Source organism: Nansenia antarctica (genome assembly GCF_963989245.1).
Source record: "Nansenia antarctica genome assembly, chromosome: 11".
Taxonomy (NCBI): Eukaryota; Metazoa; Chordata; class Actinopteri; order Argentiniformes; family Microstomatidae; genus Nansenia; species Nansenia antarctica.
This window is the reverse complement of record NC_137681.1, coordinates 17,870,330-17,888,526: the sequence shown is the minus strand read 5'-3', so window position 1 is coordinate 17,888,526 and position 18,197 is coordinate 17,870,330. Positions and strand designations below refer to the sequence as shown.

The 18,197-nt window shown below is 48.8% G+C and overlaps 1 protein-coding gene across 1 annotated transcript in view; it reads right to left on the bottom strand.

Annotated features, from left to right (window-relative positions):
- Positions 1–18,197, bottom strand: part of LOC308167937 (uncharacterized protein) — a 53,332-nt gene that overhangs the window by 30,696 nt on the left and 4,439 nt on the right. Inside the window, exons 4-28 of the mRNA XM_080542416.1 lie at positions 17,802–18,163; positions 16,763–16,891; positions 16,357–16,554; positions 15,611–15,751; positions 15,142–15,357; positions 14,143–14,323; positions 13,670–13,836; positions 13,116–13,259; positions 12,850–13,025; positions 12,420–12,595; positions 11,969–12,193; positions 11,619–11,731; positions 10,560–10,772; positions 9,934–10,051; positions 9,471–9,582; positions 9,143–9,290; positions 7,891–8,068; positions 7,122–7,299; positions 6,718–6,844; positions 6,471–6,590; positions 4,969–5,119; positions 4,659–4,771; positions 4,339–4,489; positions 3,917–4,165; positions 3,585–3,794 (exon numbers count right to left, since the gene is read on the bottom strand). Coding sequence (XP_080398542.1) covers positions 3,585–3,794; positions 3,917–4,165; positions 4,339–4,489; positions 4,659–4,771; positions 4,969–5,119; positions 6,471–6,590; positions 6,718–6,844; positions 7,122–7,299; positions 7,891–8,068; positions 9,143–9,290; positions 9,471–9,582; positions 9,934–10,051; positions 10,560–10,772; positions 11,619–11,731; positions 11,969–12,193; positions 12,420–12,595; positions 12,850–13,025; positions 13,116–13,259; positions 13,670–13,836; positions 14,143–14,323; positions 15,142–15,357; positions 15,611–15,751; positions 16,357–16,554; positions 16,763–16,891; positions 17,802–18,163 — 4,296 coding nt within the window. The remainder of the gene's footprint in view (positions 1–3,584; positions 3,795–3,916; positions 4,166–4,338; positions 4,490–4,658; positions 4,772–4,968; positions 5,120–6,470; positions 6,591–6,717; positions 6,845–7,121; positions 7,300–7,890; positions 8,069–9,142; positions 9,291–9,470; positions 9,583–9,933; positions 10,052–10,559; positions 10,773–11,618; positions 11,732–11,968; positions 12,194–12,419; positions 12,596–12,849; positions 13,026–13,115; positions 13,260–13,669; positions 13,837–14,142; positions 14,324–15,141; positions 15,358–15,610; positions 15,752–16,356; positions 16,555–16,762; positions 16,892–17,801; positions 18,164–18,197) is intronic.

Sequence of the window (18,197 nt, the reverse complement as noted above, 5' to 3'; positions counted from 1 at the left end):
TATTAGATATGGATCTCACAGCACCACTACTTAATTCACTGAAGTTATGCAACATATTTTAGTATAAGTAAATTATTTGTTAAATTTTCACATTACTCTCTGTAGGCGACAAAACTTTTGTCTTGCCAAAATCTGACCTTTCTGTGTTCATTAAATGATCAATCTTTCTTCAATGAAGCAAATTTATTTTGGTATATTAAACATAATTTGGGAGGGTTTTTGCTTTCATATGAGCCATTTCTAAAACCAATGGATTAATTAAAAGTCAGGTTATAAACTGTTGTTTCTACAAAATGGATAAGTGACAAGACTGTAGTAGAGTTTCTCTGTGTGTGTGTGTCTATTGTTAGCAAGAGGTGCTGCTAGTTTTGCTGTGTGTGTGTGTGTGTGTGTGTGTATGTGTGTATGTGTGTGGGCACAAGCTGGCAAGAGTGAACATTGTTGACGTCAGGTTCTCCTGGCCTGACAGAGGGTGAAGTGGTCTTCCACAGAACAGCGGCATCTCTGCTGCTATTTTCAGATTGATGACCTATTTCTGTTTTTCTTTGTGTTCTTTGCTGTGTTAGTGTGGCCTGACCTGACACTGTGACATTGTAAAATGACTAGAATCAGTTAGATATTGTGGGAATTTGGAAAACTTCTAAATCAACGCCTAAGTACGTATAGACATAAATATATATCCCATAAGTCATATATTCTAACATGCATATTCCATATTCATATATCAGTGTGTGTATCAGTATATTTGTATATTCATGTAGCAGTGTGCATGCATCTCCAATATTCATATCTATCCTGTATTCATGTATCGGTTTGTCTATCTCATTATATGAATATCCTTTCTATCTGTATAATTGGGGTGCGGTAAGTCATGTGGTACCTAGGGTAATGCAGGGCCAGATGATATGAAGAACTGAGGGCATTAGCATACCTATGGGAAGTTACAAGTCCAGGGGCACAGCAGCTGGTCCTTACAGATGAGTGAGTAACGTCCTCAGAGTCTCAAGGGAAATACAAGCCTTTGGCTAGCCTAGCGCATACAGGAGGCCTGCAATCCACATGACCCCGCAGCTCAGTAAAGCCAGCCAAGAAGGAACAACAAGCACCTCACATGTACACTTACTATTGTTAACGGATAATCAATGTGTTCTCGACTAATATGTCTCGCGGTACTGAGTAAACTCTACTCTCACGGTACTGAGTAAACTCTACTCTCACGGTACTGAGTAAACTCTACTCTCCACCCCCCGCACCAACCTACGGACCTTCGGGGGCAGAGCTTTCAGTGTGGCAGCTCCCACCCTCTGGAACCCTCTCCCCACAGCGATCCGCAATGCCCCTACCCTGGACACTTTCAAATCAGCCCTCAAAACCCACCTGTTCTCTAAGGCCTTTGGCCCCTAGTCTAGTTTTGTCACTCTCGTTGTCTTTTTTTCTTTGCTTTGTTTTTCTGTTCTGTCTGTCTATGAAATCTGTTAAGCGTCCTTGGGTTTGAGAAAGGCGCTATATCAATTTAAGCTATTACTATTATTATTATAAACATGGAACGGTCTGGGAAAGGGGAAAGAGTGCACCGGCCAGAAACCATACTTCAGAAATATTGACTTAAATGTCTTAAAGCCTAGAAATCTGGAAGATATCAAGACCCCTTACTCTCCATAAGTCTGCTGCTACTGTGACTCCAACAATTAGACCTCACTTTCACCTAATAATTCTATTCCTCCTAGGAAAATAAGCTGTAGCTCTCCCTATGCCGCCTTTTGTCTGATCTGTCATTCATGTGCTCGGTTGGGAGAGATTGAGATCAGCAGGGACCACTGTAGGATCGTCTGGCAGACGAGTGGTTAAACCAGGCTAAAATGTCACCCTGATCCACTGTCTGTGCCAGGAGGTGTCATTATGGGGGAATTCATAAACCATTTAATGAGTTATGAATGGACAACCATATGTTCTAAAAAAGATCTATCTTTCAAACACTCGTTTGTTACGTACTGTGAAGTTTGTAATAAACTGCTATCTAGGCTGAAGCTCAGGTCAGTGGATCTGGACCTACAGACCAACCAACGGGCGCCCATGATAGTAAACAGGTGATCAGAAGCCTTTTTTACCAAAATGATGTGTTAAATGGCAAATGGCAAATGGACTGCACTTATATAGCGCCTTTATCCAAAGCGCTTTACAACGGCCTCTCATTCATACATTCACACACCAATGGCGGCAAGCTACCATGCAAGGCGCCGGCCCGCTCACTGGGAGCAATTTGGGGTTCAGGGTCTTGCCCAAGGACACTTCGACATGTGGCCAGCCGGGGCTCGAACCACCGATCTGCCAATCTTGCAATCATTAGACGGTGGCTCTGGCTCTACCTCCTGCGTCACAGCCGCCCCATAAATCAGTGTTAGATCAGTTGGTCTGTGGTGCGGCCCACCTGGTTCTCCTCCTGTGGTGTACACACGGTTGATGGTCTCCTCGAGCCCATGAATCACAAATTGGCGCACTGCAAGTATAAATCATATCATTGTATTTCCTAACCTGTCATATCAGGTGTCGTCTTGGGAAACACTGCAGATTTATGCTCTGATACCTTGCATGCGCAATGCTGCGTGACATCGTAAAATGACTAGAATGGGTTAGATATTGTGTGTGCAAACTGCAATCCATCAGTGTGGGCTAGAAGCAGGAAAAGACCAGGCTGCTTCTTGAACTAAGAGCGTCCACTGATCTGTCAGTAAGGAACTCAACCATCACGGTCCGAACTGGCCAGAAGTGGAATGCCCAAGCTGTGGTCGACCGAGCAGCTGGCAGGCTGCAGCACCAACAACTGGTCGGCAGGGTCCAGGCAGGAAGGGCAGGACTAGGGTGGGGAGAAGCGCCACGGTTTTGGTCTAAGGCCAACCGAAAGGAGAGAAAGGAGATGGTAGTAGGAGGTGACAAGGATGGAATTAGAGGGCTACAAGATCATGGCTGTGTCGCAGGGCCATCAAGGAAGCTGGACAACCTGGGACGAGGTTGTCAACAGGAAGATCAGTTGGTCAGACTTGTGGAAGATCAGTTGGTCAGACTTGTGGAAGATCAGTTGGTCAGACTTGTGGAAGATCAGTTGGTCAGACTTGTGGAAGATCAGTTGGTCAGACTTGTGGAAGATCAGTTGGTCAGACTTGTGGAAGATCAGTTGGTCAGACTTGTGGAAGATCAGTTGGTCAGACTTGTGGAAGATCAGTTGGTCAGACATGTGGAAGATCCCACAGGCAAGGCTCAGCTTCCTCATTAGGTCAACCTATGACACGCTTCCCTGCTCTCGGAACCTCCACCAGTGGTTCGGGAACGGGGAATGCTGCTCGCTATGCAATGCTCCCAACGCCAGCCTCCAGCACATGTTGTCAGGCTGCAAGACCGCACTTTCACAGGGGCGCTACAGACGGCGCCACGATCAGGTCCTGAGAAAGCTGGGGGAGGTGTTGGAGGGGCGCAGACAGCAAAGCACCACTAGTGGAACACCACCAGCAGAACAAAATGGGGGAAGAAAAAAAAAAGAGAGAGAGAGAGAGAGAGAGGTTCAGATTGAGTGTTAACAGCAAGTTAACCTGTGCTGTGACTCTTGACGCCGGTGCTCCTGGTCTCAGCCATGGGGAAGAACACCCCCTGCCCGCTCAGCGCCACCACGCGCCCGTCAGCCAGGGGGATGATGGGTAGGTCTCGGAGGGTGCTTAGTATGGCGCCTGCCTCTCCGTAGCCCTGCTCCAACGCACGGAAGTTACACACCAGCAACCTGGCCAAGCGCCGCAGGCCACCGTCTGAAAGAGAGGGAGAGAGGGGGTGAGTTTACATCACACACACACACACACACACACACACACACACACACACACACACGCACTAATACTTCATTCTGTTTACCCTCCCTCCCTCCTCTCACCTGAGTTGATGCCATCCCCCTGCACTAGCTCCTTGGCCATGGCTGTGGTAACCGTGGTAACGTCGGAGCCCCTCAGAGGTCGGACCCCCAGGTGTGTGAGCAGGGAAAGGGGCGGGGCTGGCACCAAGCCCGGGTGCAGATAGGCCAGCGACAGGTGTCTGTCAAGCTCCTCTTTACCAATCACGTCGCGGATGACAGCGTCATGACACACAGCCACTTGGGATGGTAGCTTGTACTCTACTTCACCCTCTGAGACACGGAAAGAGGGATGAGAGAGAGGGAGAGAGAGAGAGAACAAGAAAGGGGAGAGAAGCATCAGTTGTTAAAGGCATTTTCTTGGTCCATATGTGATCCTTAGATATACAGCTGAGAGAGAGAGAGAGAGAGAGAGTCAGAGAGAGAGAGACAGAGAGAGGAGGTACCTGTGTTGATTGTGGGCAGGAAGGCTTTGCCCTTGAGCAGTTGTATAATCTGCCCGGCGACAGGTTTGAAGAAGTCCAGCACCTCGTCAGGAAGTGGTACAAACTGCAGGAAGCGACATAGTCCCCTCAGCCCACTGAATTCTGGGTGAACCTGGGTGAGAAGAGAGGGGATTGGTTCATCAGGAAAACCACTAACTGAAGGGCCAGATGTTCCAAACCTGTTCTTTTAGAGGGAGGACATCCTACAGTGCGTTTTTCATCATTCATTATCGACATGCTATCCCCCCTCCTCCTATCTACACCCCCTCTCTCTCTCTTACAGTGAAGACCTCCATGGCGTGCAGGAAGAGTTGGGGCGTCTCCGAGCGGAGCCACTGGTTCCATGAGCTGTCTCTGTCCACATCCTCACGAGAAGAAGGGATGTCAAAGTCACCTAGAGGGAGGGACGGAGAGAGAGAGAGACACACACACACACACACACACACAAATAGATAAAAGGGTAAGAGAGATGGCATAAAAAAATCTATATTTTAAAAGCAGCACCAATTACAGATTATTTGTCTTGAAATCTAGCGTGCGCGCGCGCGTGTGTGTGTGTGTGTGTATGTGTGTGTGTGTGTGTGTGTGCACCTTGGATGATAAAGCGGAAGCCGAAACTGCGGAGGGGCAGATAGGCAAAGACGGGCTGCTTCTGGGGCTGGGCTCGGATGTCACTCCCTGTGACCTCATCACTCAGCTGGAACGCCAAGGCCAGCTCCGTGGACCCCACATCCTCTTTGATCTGACGGGGAGGATTATCAGCCATCAACCAACACTAGACCCTTAACATCACCAACCAACACTAGACCGTTAACATCACCAACTAAGCCAAGACCCTTAACATCAGTATCTCCATTCAGTTATCCACCCTGGGGTCAGTTTCACTGAAAGCTTTGTCTTTGGGAATAGATTGACAGGAGAAACAAAGTTCTACGAAAGTTTTCGGTAAATCTGCCACCTGTTCCAACACCTCAGACATGCGCCAGTACTTCCTCCCTTGAAGTCACAGATCTGAGAGGTTTTGACTGGTTAAAGCGGTAGCGTGTACTTCTTGTCCTCACTTACCCATTACACATAGAGCAAACTGGAATAGGTGGGGTTGAATGTTTTATGGATTAGAACAGTCAGTTCCTGAGAGTACTTGAGTTGAATATCAGTTGGTTGATTTGGAAGATCTAGCTTTAAGTAATCCCTAAACACATTTCTGATAAATCCTCTTACATCCGTGTGTGTGAGTGTGTGTGTGAGTGTGAGTGTGTGTGTGAGTGTGTGTGTGAGTGTGTGTGCATGTGTGTGTGTGTGTGTGTGTTCTCTGTCACTGACTATTGTTATAACCATAACCACACTGCAGGTAACTGACTGCTGCCTCTGAGGCTAGATAGACAAATGAGAAAATTGGAGAAGGAAAAGACTGAAACAATAGGCAATAGGCAATTATATCAAGACATCTAAACAAAGCACTATGTGTGTGTGTGTGTGTGTGTGTATCTTTAATGTCAGATATTCGTCCCAGCAGTGGAGATTATTCACAACCGTGCTAATGAGAGAGATTGCATGAGGTAGGAACAAGAGCAGAAGGAGAGGGTGTGAGAGAGAGAGACAGAGAGAGAGAGAGAGACAGAGAGGATAGAGGCTTTCACTCTGGAGGATGCACGAAGAGGAACACTTACATAACACACACACACACACACACACACACACACACACACACACACACACACACAGCCAGTCATCAAGCGGAGGAGACAGACCTTGAGACTGTGAGAGATCAGACAGATATAAATCAACTCACTGCTTTTTTGCTTTTTTAAATGATATCATCGTTCTCTCTCATATTAACAAAATGGCATAAGTCTGTCTGTCTGTCTGTTTGTTTGTCTAGTGTCTCTCTGTGGTACCTAACGGGGGTGGAGAGTCCACTTCACCACCAACCAGTGCTCTGTCCCATCTGTGTGTGTGTATATATATCTGTCTGTCTGTCTGTCGTACTTGGCAGTAGCCAGTGTTCTGTCCCATCTGTGTGTCAATGTGTCTGTCTGTCTCTCTATGTATCTATGTGCCTGTCTGTGTATCTGTCTGTCTCTCTGGGGTACCTTGCGGGGGTGTAGTGTCCTCTTCACCACCAGCCAGCGCTCTGTCCCGTCTGGATGCTCCACCTCCAGCACGTTGTCACTCAGGTCTCTACGGGTCATGGTGACCAGGCGACTGTCACTCTGATGGGGGGGGGGGGGGGGGCAGTGTGAAAACAACCTCTTGACACTGTTTGAGTGTGTGCATGTGTATGTGTGTGTGTGTGTGTGTGTGTGTGTGTGTGTGTGTGTGTGTGTGTGTGTGCGTTACCTGGTTGTAGATGGTGATGGAGCGTAGGCGGTGTAGGAAGAGCAGTAGAGAGGGATGAAGGTCGTGGAACAGGTTCCTGGTTTGGTAGCTCTCAGAGCGCAGTGGCAGACAGATCTTAGTGGTCCAGCTGATAGGAGAGGGGTGGAAAATCAATGTGACCAGATGACTAAGAGATATATATATATAATATAATGCAGAACTGAATTTGAAGTATGAGTATTACTGACTTATCCTGTCTAAAGACGGAGGATGGAGGCCGGTACTCAGAATTTGAGACTGGTACCCAGAATTAGACTTTATTTGAATTCAGGCTCACAGTTTAGAAAACGGAAGAAATGCAGAGCTGACAAACTTATTACAATGAGCTCTGCATTCTCGTATGGAGGCTGTTCTCCCAAACGCACCAGTGTTCCGTCAGGTGACTCAGAGGCGTGTCCAGAGGCCTCTCGTCGTCCACCCAGTGGGGCAGGATGTACCCCATGGGGCCGCTGGTCTTGTCGAAGCGCAGGTGGAAACCGTTGGAGTGAATCTCAGGGCAGTCTGTCACCTTAAACACTGACTTGAAACCGATCCCCTTCTGACCTGTAGGCAGGGACAAATAGACAAACAAACAAACATTGAGAAGACATGCAAAAAGTAATTTCATAGTAATTCAGATTGAGTAATTAGTCATTAATTACCAGTTCTAAGCCTGATTCACTAAAAGGCAGAGAACCGAGAGTTCTAGAGTCTTTGAGAGAAAGAGCGAGAGAGAGCGAGAGAGAGAGAGAGAGAGAGAGAGAGAGAGAGAGAGAGAGAGAGAGAGAGAGCGTGATATAGCTGTGAGAGAGCTAATACTGTGTATGCTAGCTAGGACTATTTAACAGCCACCACAGAGGAAGGGATTACCATACAGGCACTTGACACATTAATTAGCCCGCATGAGTAGGAATTAATGAGATACAGAGGAGAGAGAGAGTATGTCTCAGAGGTAAAGAGAGAAAGATAGTGCTACTGTACAGTGTACACACATGCCCACACACATGCAAATCCAGGGGCACACACACATACAAATCCAATGACCTGTGCAATGACCTTCGATCCCATATACTGTAAGATTCTATTGTAACTAGGTGCATCAATAACATGAATACCTATGTAGCCTTATGTAGGCTGTACAAGCAGCGCAGTTACCTATGTATCCACAACTGTGTTTGCCCTTGGTGCTGCGGCCCACATCACAGATGGCCCTGACGTTCCTCTCCTGGAAACCAGTCTCGTTGTTGAGGACGGTGACACAGTCTCTCTCCACCACAAAGGCCAGCGCCGGGACAGCACTCCCCTCTGACGGGTAACTGTTGTCGTCGGCGTTCTGGAAGAGAAAGGTAGAACATTCACACGTCTCTGAGCATGCGCTTCATATAGACTAATGTGTGTGTGTCAAGACTTCTAATGAACGAGGGAAACAAGAGACAGAGAGAGGTTTAGGGAGAGAGAGAGGGTGAGAGAGAGGGGCTGAGCGAGAGGGTGAGTGAGAGGGAGAGAGAGAGAGAGAGAGGGTGAGAGAGAGAGAGGGTGATAGAGAGGGGCTGAGAATGAGAGTGAGTGAGAGGGAGTGAGGGTGAGACAGAGAGAGAGAGAGGTTGAGTGAGAGAGAGAGTGAGGGAGAGAGAGAGAGGGTGAGTGAGAGAGAAAGAGAGAGGGAGAGAGAGAGAGAGAGAGTGAGGGAGAGAGAGAGAAGGTGAGTGAGAGAGAAAGAGAGAAAGAGAGAGGGAGAGAGAGAGAGAGGTTGAGTGAGAGAGAGAGAGAGTGAGGGGGAGAGAGAGAGGGTGAGTGAGAGAGAAAGAGAGAGGGAGAGAGAGAGAGTGAGGGAGAGAGAGAGAGGGTGAGTGAGAGAGAAAGAGAGAAAGAGAGAGGGAGAGAGAGGTTGAGAGAGAGAGAGTGAGGGAGAGAGAAAGAGAGAGAGAGGGTGAGTGAGAGAAAGAGAAAGAGAGAGAGGGAGAGAGAGGTTGAGAGAGAGAGAGTGAGGGAGAGAGAAAGAGAGAGAGAGGGTGAGTGAGAGAAAGAGAAAGAGAGAGAGGGAGAGAGAGGTTGAGAGAGAGAGAGTGAGGGAGAGAGAAAGAGAGAGAGAGGGTGAGTGAGAGAAAGAGAAAGAGAGAGAGGGAGAGAGAGGTTGAGAGAGAGAGAGTGAGGGAGAGAGAAAGAGAGAGAGAGGGTGAGTGAGAGAGAGAGAAAGAGAAAGAGAGAGAGGGAGAGGGTGAGTGTGAGTGTGAGAGAGAGAGAGAGAGAGAGGGAGAGGGTGAGTGTGAGTGTGAGAGAGAGAGGTTGAGTGAGAGAGTGAGGGAGAGAGAGGTTGAGAGAGAGGGTGAGTGAGAGAGAGAGAAAGAGAAAGAGAGAGAGAGAGAGAGGGTGAGTGTGAGTGTGAGAGAGAGAGAGGTTGAGTCACCTGAATGAGTTCCAGTACAAAGTGAGTGTCTTTGCTGTACAGTTCAGTGGAGAGCCTGTCCAGACTGCGGCCTAGCCTCTCCTGCTGAACCACCATCAGCCGCTGGCCCTCAGCATTCAGCTCGACACCGATACCAAACTCACTTTTCCTGTTACACACAGGAAACCAGTGCAGGAACCAGGTAGATGACACAAATATAGACAAAAACAAAGGAAGAAAAGAAAAAAGAAAAAAAAAAGTGACCAAAATGCAGAGCGAAAATGTGTGTGAAAAAAAGCATAGCCAAGGGGCCTGAACGTTCTAAAAGGGCATATTAAAAAGGACACACCTGATGTCATCAATAATGGCCATGTGGACATTCACTTTGCTCTCTGATTGGCTATCGGCTGTGTCCTCTTCCTCTGTTTCAGCCAATGATGGCTCTCCCTCCTTCTCGCTTCCTTCTCCATCCACATGAGTGTCCCCGTTAGGGATCGAGGTCAGCTCGTACAGCTCCTCTTCATCCTCCTCCTCCTCCTTTACTTCATCATCATCATCCTCCTCCTCCTCCTCATCAGCTAGATGAACGGGCACGATACACAGGACACAGATAAAGAAATGGAGGCAGAGGTTAGTTAAGGTTGTACAGTACCTCAAAACATAGGTTTTTAGGTTGCATTTCAAAACATTTTCTCAAATGCAACCCCGCCAGTACCATCGACTGTATACGAATGCATGAAACTCAAGCATCTCAAACCAAACTCCAAGCTAAGAGACTACATTTCCCATGCTCATCGAGTGCGCTTCTTTACCTCCACTTTGGGCCTGGTTGGGGTGTGAGGAGTCCGAGCTGTAGTCCACTGGGGAATCCTCATCTTCACTCAGATTCAGAGCTGAGAGACTGCCGCCCACAGAGTCCACCGTGGCACACTAAAAAAGGGAAAAAAAACATACTTAGACAGAACTCTCAGGGATGGTAGAAGTAACCCAAAATAATTCCACTTCCTCTTTACAGCCCAAGCGTTAGTCTTCACAGCCAAAGATCGCCTGCACTAGGAATGTGTGTATTCTGGCTGTAATGATGAGTTCTGATATTGAAGTATAAAATCCAAGTGGTTGTAGAAAAAAAAGTTGCTGCTCAATGGAAAATGTAATCAACTTAATCAGATCTGGGCTCATACAAATCTTTCACACAGTTAGTGTTCATGCACAGAATGAGCAAAGATTAAAGGACGGTTACAATCTTTATAAGTGGTTAACAAAGAGAGAAAACATCGTACAGAAGGGTCCTGGCCTCACCCCAGGAGATTTAGGCCTGTTTGACACTATCCCTAGGAATCCAGCCAGTTATGATGACCAGAACAGTTGGCTGACATTACAAGGTATATATTACGACTATGTGACCAAATTAACCAGAGAAATTCCTCATATCCCTGACCGTGTCTTGGTCCAGTGGTGCCGCCTGGGTCTTGGGCTGGTGCTGGGGTGGGCGGAGCCTGCTGTGGTAGTCTCTGACCCAGTCTGTGATGCCCAGGACGATGCCTAGCTGGTGCAGACAGTTCAGGTAGCGCGGGTCGGACCGGGCCGTACCCAGGAGGACCGCTTTGGACTTGGCCTGGCCCAGGACCCGGGAGAAGGGCTCCAGGAACACCTGACAGGAGTGAAATGAGACTCAACGTTAAGTTTCTTCAAGTTAGAGACGACAGCGACCTGGCCCTAGATGACGGCTGTTGAGAGGAGATGGAACGGAGGAGATGTGTGAAACAGTTGATACGGCAAATAAAGGACACGTGACCCCGGGGGGAGGGGTGAGAAGAAGAAGACAGGAGCCGAGAGAGAGAGAGAGAGAGAGAGAGAGAGAGAGAGAGAGAGAGAGAGAGAGAGAGAGAGAGAGTGTAGTCCTTTTTGTGTGCGGTGTGGTGTGTGTGTGTGTGTGTAGTCCTTTGTCAGGGGGAAGGAAGGCATGAAATGGATTAGCACGCTTGACCTGAGAGCGTAAGAGTCAAGTGTAATGATAACCAGAGAGATCTATCTGACCAGCTATGACACTCTCCCACAGTTGGCACGAAAACCATCGAAATGATTATACAACCCAACCACCTCCTCTGTCCTCTGGCTGAGAAAATGGCATTCGCAGGCACAGCCAAAATGGTAAAATGGTAAGCTGATTGCACTTATATAGTGCCTTATTCCAAAGCGCTTTACAATGGTCTCTCTTTCATCCCATTCACACACCAATGGCAGCAAGCTACCATGCCAGGCAACGGCCCGCACATTGGGCGCCATTTGGGGTTCAGTGCCTTGCCCAAGCACACCTCGACACAAGGACAGGAGGAGTCGGGGATCGAACCGGCGACCTTGCGATCATTAGATGCCAGCATTACCTCCTGAGCCACGGTCCACCCACTCTCAGCCCGGTCCACTTGCAAGCATGACATGGAATGAGGAACGGACTCAGCCCCCCCCACCCCCCCATACCAGACTGTACTGTACTGACCTGCTGCAGCAGGGCCCGGCAGGTTCTGGTGGGGATGCGGATCAGACAGTCCAGGATGAACTGGGCCACGACGCGGAAACACGGGCCGTCCTCTTCATTAGACCCAGTCAAATCTGACAACGCAACATAAGACAATGCAACGATAATGACAACATATTTGAGCGAAAGAGCGCTTTTGCTTTTCATTTTTTACAGAAAACTCCACCCGGGCGGCCTCACTGGACACCCAGTGGGGGGAGGAGGAGGGGCCATGTGGAGGGAGGCCAACCCTTACCCTCTAGCATCTAGCATCCACCCACCCAGACAGACACACAGACACACACACAAACACACTTCCCAGTTGTCATTACCTTCCTGGGCCACCGCTGCTGCCAGAGAGCTCTCCATATGATTGGCCAGGAGGGCGGTGGGGGCGTTGGCTATGCCATCAGCTGCCACAATGGACACCAGGTGGCCGGCGGTGCCGACGGGGTCAAGGGTCATGGCCGCCTGGGAGAAGAACTTGTCACCTGTAGAGGTTGTGACTCTGAGCAGCAGGCCAGGCGAGACCTCCAACGCTGCCAGGTCTGTGTTAACTGAAGGTGAACAAATACACATACACTTCATGTACCGCAAGGGAGGCTGGTGGAGGTAGAAATCGGAAGACGGGCCTCATTATAATGCATGGAATGGAAGGAGGAATGGTATCGAACATGTCTCAGCGGAGGAGAAGGTCTATGGTTCCTCCCCTTAGATCTCCTCCTCCGATGCTTTTTGAGAAGGAATACATTTTCTAACAATGGAGAATAAGAGCATTCCTACCTGCTGTTCTGTCGATGAAGTCCTTGAGGGGGCCGTAGAGGGGCCTGAACACCAGCTCCCACTGGCTCCACTGACCCAGGTCCTCCAGCAAAGGGCAGGAAAGCAGGCTGGCCAGGGCCTGGGTCTGAGACACCTCCCCTAGGAGACCTACTGCCTCACCTACACTACTGCTGCTGCTGGGGAGGGAGAATGAGAGAGGGAGAGAGACAGAGAGACAGAGAGACAGAGAGAGAGAGAGAGAGAGAGAGAGAGAGAGAGAGAGAGAGAGAGAGAGAGAGGAGAGAGACAGAAAGAGAGGGAGAGGAGAAAAAAGAAAGGGAGAGAGAATTAGCATGGGCATGACCCAGTGTTTCTAATCCATACAGCTGTAGTGGAAAGTGAGGAGCTCAGCCAGACAGAGGTGGTGTTGGTGGTGGTAGTGAGGTTTCACCTGGGGTCTTTGGCGAACAGTGCTGACTCGTAGAGGACCTGGCTGGGCCCTCCCCCTATGCTGAGCTCTCTCTGGCGCTGGACCAGGCCCACCAGGTTCCGCAGCGGGCCGAAGCCCAGGTCACGACTGTCTCGGACCCCATAGTGAGCCCTCAAAGCAGCCTCCACATGGGCCAGCTGGAACACAACATACAAGGAGAGATAAATAACATGATATAATGTGTGTGTGTGTGTGTGTGTGTGTGTGTGTTCATGTGAGAGACTCACCCCCTCCTGGTCGGTGGTGGTAATAGCACCACACTGTTTGATGAACTCAAACACATCCTGTCTGCTGGGTCTGAAGCCACAGCCCTGCCCCTCCACACCGCTACTGCTCAGGCTCACAGCGCCACCTACAGCCTCCTGCAGGACCTGTGAGTGCAAGCGCGTGCACACACCACACACACACACACACACACACACACACACACACACACACACACGAGAGGGTAATCAATACATCCCAAGGAGACTACCGTTTCAATAAACACTTTGGACCTGCTCAGAGAAGAAAGGGATAGGCAATACATCAGCAGTGTATCAGAACCCTGGCCCTTTCTCAATAGTTAGAAACTCAATTCCTCACGTCCTCTCCTCCAAGCAGAGCACAAATCGAATCGAGTTTCTAACAATTGGGAAAGGGCCAAAGTCAAAATCTGACAGTGAACAATGTCTGTTCTAAAAAGGAGAAATAACAAATGCTGCTTTTCGGGGATCGATCAGACAGTGTGTAGAGAAGAGAGGGAGTGAGGGAGTGCAGAGGAGAGTAGAGGGACTCTCACCTGAGTTTGTTTGACCAGGAACTCCAGGAAGGTACCCTGCTCCAGAGAGGTGAACTCTGTGACCTGGAAGTGCTTTGCCAACTTCCTCTCCAGAGAGGCCGCATGGGCCAGGGTGAAAGCGTTATTGTGATTGGATAGGCTGTCTCTGAGGAGCTGCTTCACAACGGCTGAGACAAACACAGGGCAAAACAGGTATTTGTATTCACTGTCCTAAAATACCACAACAGGGGTATAACCGTCACCTTATATTTGCAATAACACAGACGAAATCTGAAAAACTATTCGAACAATTCAAAGCCAACATCTGAAACCCAACACAACGGACTCTTTGTTCAAACTAGTCACAACAGTCTAGGTTGACATGAAAACATAGCTACATATTAATGTTTTTCCATCCAGGCTGAGGTTTTACACTGAGAAGAGAGGTGATTAAAAGGTACTGGGGTAAACATGGAGAGGGTGTTTGCGGCTACCCTCGCTGGGCAGCGCCGGCTGTGGCCCGTTCTCGGTCCTTGTCTTCTCCGGGTGTTTGGGGGTTTTGTCTTTGGGGACCAGGTCCTGGGGGGCTGCCAGGGACCCCCCACAGATGGCCAACTGGAACAGGGCACAGGCCAGACGGTCACCTGACACCTTGAACAGGAAGTCCTGGACACACTGCGCAGGAAGCACAAAACAACACTCAAGTAAAATGTCTTGACTAAACACTTACATGTTTGGAACAAGTCATCCAAGTCAGTCCACCAAATGTAAAAAAAAAAATCCCATGTAGGGTTTGCAGAGGTGAGGGGACTCCATAGTCCAAACAATATGTGGAGTTAACTTAAATCAAGCTTTCAAGTGGCTTTAGGAGCCAAGTCATCTCACATACAGCAGAGAGAGAGAGAGTGTATCTTCTCTTCCTAAAGCCCTCTACAGTCTAAGTCAGTGGATGATGACAGGACTTTTCTGTTGGACAGGACTGTCTAATATAATGAACACTCCACCCAACAGATATTCCCGGGGCCAAAACTCTTAAAGACAGACTCTGTTCAATGCTACAGTCACTGAGCGGCGTGCTACACCCAAACCCACATAGCGGTGTTCATTAACAACATTTTAGCCAGTTAAGAAGGGTGACTTTTCTGGTAACGAGCAGAGGAAGCAGAGGACTCAGTGATCCCTTGTTCACACTCTTCTGTCTCACACACACACACACACACACACACACACACACACACACACACACACACACACACACACCTGAGGTGAGTGTTGCAATGTTCCTTACAATAGAGGGTTGGGTTAGGGAGGTGAGCAGATGGGAGAGAATTAAGGGGAGGGGGGTGGGGCAGGACAGAGGGTTGAGAGAGAGGAGGAGAGAGGGTCCCTCTCTCTCACTTTGCTCATCCTAGGAATGATCAGTCATTCCACCCACCAACCAACAAAACAATCAATCAATCAATCAATCAATGTTCCTCAAGGTTCCCACCCACCTTGGTCATCTTGGCGCTGAAGATCCCAACTGCGTTGGTGAAGACCTCCAGTACTGCCTCAGCAGCTGTCATAGCAACATACTTTCTCCTCAGCTCCGAGCTCCCGAGGGAAGAGAACAGGACGGGGCCCTGTGCCTGCTCCATCAGACTCCTCTTCATCTTCCTCAGCCTCTCCTGCACCTCCTCCCTGATCTCTATCAGGATGGCGTTCTGCGCCTGCTCCAGACATGCACGCTCACAACTCATCACTTTCGAAAGTGTCTAGAGCACGAGTGGTAAAAAGAGAGAGAGAGAGAGAGAGGGGGGGGGGGGGGTAAGAGAACAGAACATAATGACAAGTTGTCCATTTACTGACTCTCATTTATTGACTGTCACAAAAAAAAAATGTTATGGGCAACTGTAATGACGATCATAAGCTTGGTGCCACTCCTTTCAAACATTCCATCCCAGAAGCCTCCAGGCCGCTCACCGCTAAAGGCAGCCCCACACTGTTTATGCGGATGCCCAGCTCGTAGGGCGAATCACAGCTGTACTGGTCAGCCAAGTGTTTCATAAACTCAGCCAGGTCCACTTTGGGTTTGTTCAGCTTCCTCCTGAACTCACGCAGGCTCTACACAGTGGAGGGCAGAGAATGTACAGTAAATGCTGTCAACAGTCAAGGGTTAAGGGTTAAGGGATTAGGGTAGGGTCGTCCCCAAGGATCCCACTTAACATCTACCAGGAACGTACAGACAGATAGAGTTCAGCAAACTGTTCTCCGTGTTGGGACAGGCTAACATTCCATGTCAATAACAGGCTAACATTCCATGTCAATAACAGGCTAACATTCCATGACAATAACAAGCTAACATCCCATGTCAATGATTACATTCTGTTTTAGCAATAATAGGATTGGCTTAGGATGTCAACCTCAAACTGATATCCCAGAGGAGAGATACTGGATGACAGGGTCCACTTGCACTTCCGTCAACTTACCTAATTTGCATAAAATAGGCAAACCAGTGAAACTGTATCAGTTGTGGGTTTCAATAGCCTCAATAGTTAGGAACACGACTCTACGCCGTCCTCTCCTCCGTAAAAAAGCATTGGAGGAGAATGTACGAGTGGAGGAACCTCGATCCTTCTCCTCCGATGCGTTTTCAGCAGGAAAGCGAGTGGACGAGGGAGAAGAGGACGTTTGGAGCCGTGTTCCTAACCGCTTGCTACGTCTCCTACCTTTAAGATGTCCACCGTCTCTATCTGATGGATGTCGTCATCCTTGGTGTTGCTGTCGATCTTAAACAAGCGGTGGACGAGGGGGAGTTTACACAGCGGACCCATGTTCAGCTCCTCATAACGCTTCTTGTTCTTCAGACCAGCCAGGGACAGACCCAGCTCATACAGGGTACACACACTTGATGCGACTTCTACAGACTGGGAGAGGCACGGGTTACTTTATCACTTAATCAATAACTCACACACACACACACACAGTTTTGATGTACCGTTTGAGTAATGGTACATCATTTCTATCTCTCTCTCTCACACACACACACACACACACACACACACACACACTTTCCTTGTAGGTCCAAATAAAAGTCTTGTATAAAGTACAAAGTCTTGTGTACTGTGCCCTCACCTCTATGAACATGTGGATCTCTCTGACTGTGCGCTGCAGGTCCTTCAGAGCGGGTATCTGCCAGCGGAGGTCTATCCTGCCAGCCTCCAGAGTCGGGACCTGCAGCAGTCTACACACCCGCAAGACCACCTGAGGAGGAGAGGGGGGGGGGAACCAGTTAGAAACCCTCCTCCCATGATATGAAAACAGACTTGTGATACATACACGCAATGGTTTGGGGCTCTCATAGAAAGCATGTCTAAAAGGTAGGCTCTGGAATATGACGTCATGTTCCGTGAAAACAGAGCAACTTTCAACAGAGCAACTTTCATCAGAGCGTCCACTCGTTTCACTGTCCTTCACTTTCACTTTCCGTGTCCTTCTCCTTTTTTTGGTAAAGTGAAACCTAAAGTCATCAGCTGTCTGGGTGAGAACCATATATATATATATTTTTTTTAAAGTTATTTTTCTGAGTGGGGCAGTCCCACTCATATTTTTCATTTTATTGGACAGATTCAGTGAAGACGATGAATATAACGATGAATTGAGAATCAAGGACCCCAATTGAAATAAGCCAGTGGCTTTCTTGGGTTTTTATCCTGTTAGTTGACCTTGTATGTAATATGTACTTTCATGTACCTACTTCTGCAAATCTTCTAATAAAGTTTTCAATCAATCAAAAAAAAGACAGATAGGAAAGTATGAGAAGAAGGGAGAGAGAGCATGTCAGCAGGGCATGGGCCGGATTCGAACCCATGCCGACATGGGCATATGTGTGCACTGTAGACCGCGGTGCTAGACCACTGGACCACCCAAGGCCACAACCACATATTTAATTCTACCGGAGATGCTCACCACCGCACAACAAAACGTTGGACGCATGGGCTCTGTCGCAAAACACTCTCTATTCTCTAGTTTGTTGCAGCTCTGTTTTTGAAAATCTTAGCATCTTTCACCCTGCTCGTTTTTTTTTTACATCAGACCCCAGAATCTACCTTAAATGAATAAACTAGGGAGTTAGAGGACGTGGGCCTGAGCAAGCTAATATCCCCAACCTAACCTTCTCTCTGGTGACCAGCTCTCCCTCAGCTGCGATGTCACGAATAACATCCTCCACCAGACTGTTCACCACGTCTGGGTCCAGGACCTTCCTCCTCCTCCGCCTCTCGTTCCCATCCTCTTCTTCCTCAGACATCAGGGCCTCAGCAGCTCGTACCGTGGCCCCCTGGACCTCCCTCAGCTGAGCGTGGTAGGCGTCTATGAAGACCGGGGAGTTTCCTTCTCTCTGACCCCTAGGTCTCAGCCTCCTCTCCTGGGCTTTGGTCAGCTTCACCTCCCCAAGGCCCAGTGCTGGGAAGTCCGAGTCAGACATGGCAGCACCAGGCTGGGGGGTTTGGGAGAGTAACGGGGACAGGGACGGAACTGGAGATGCGGAGGGTGTGCGTTGCAGGGGGGA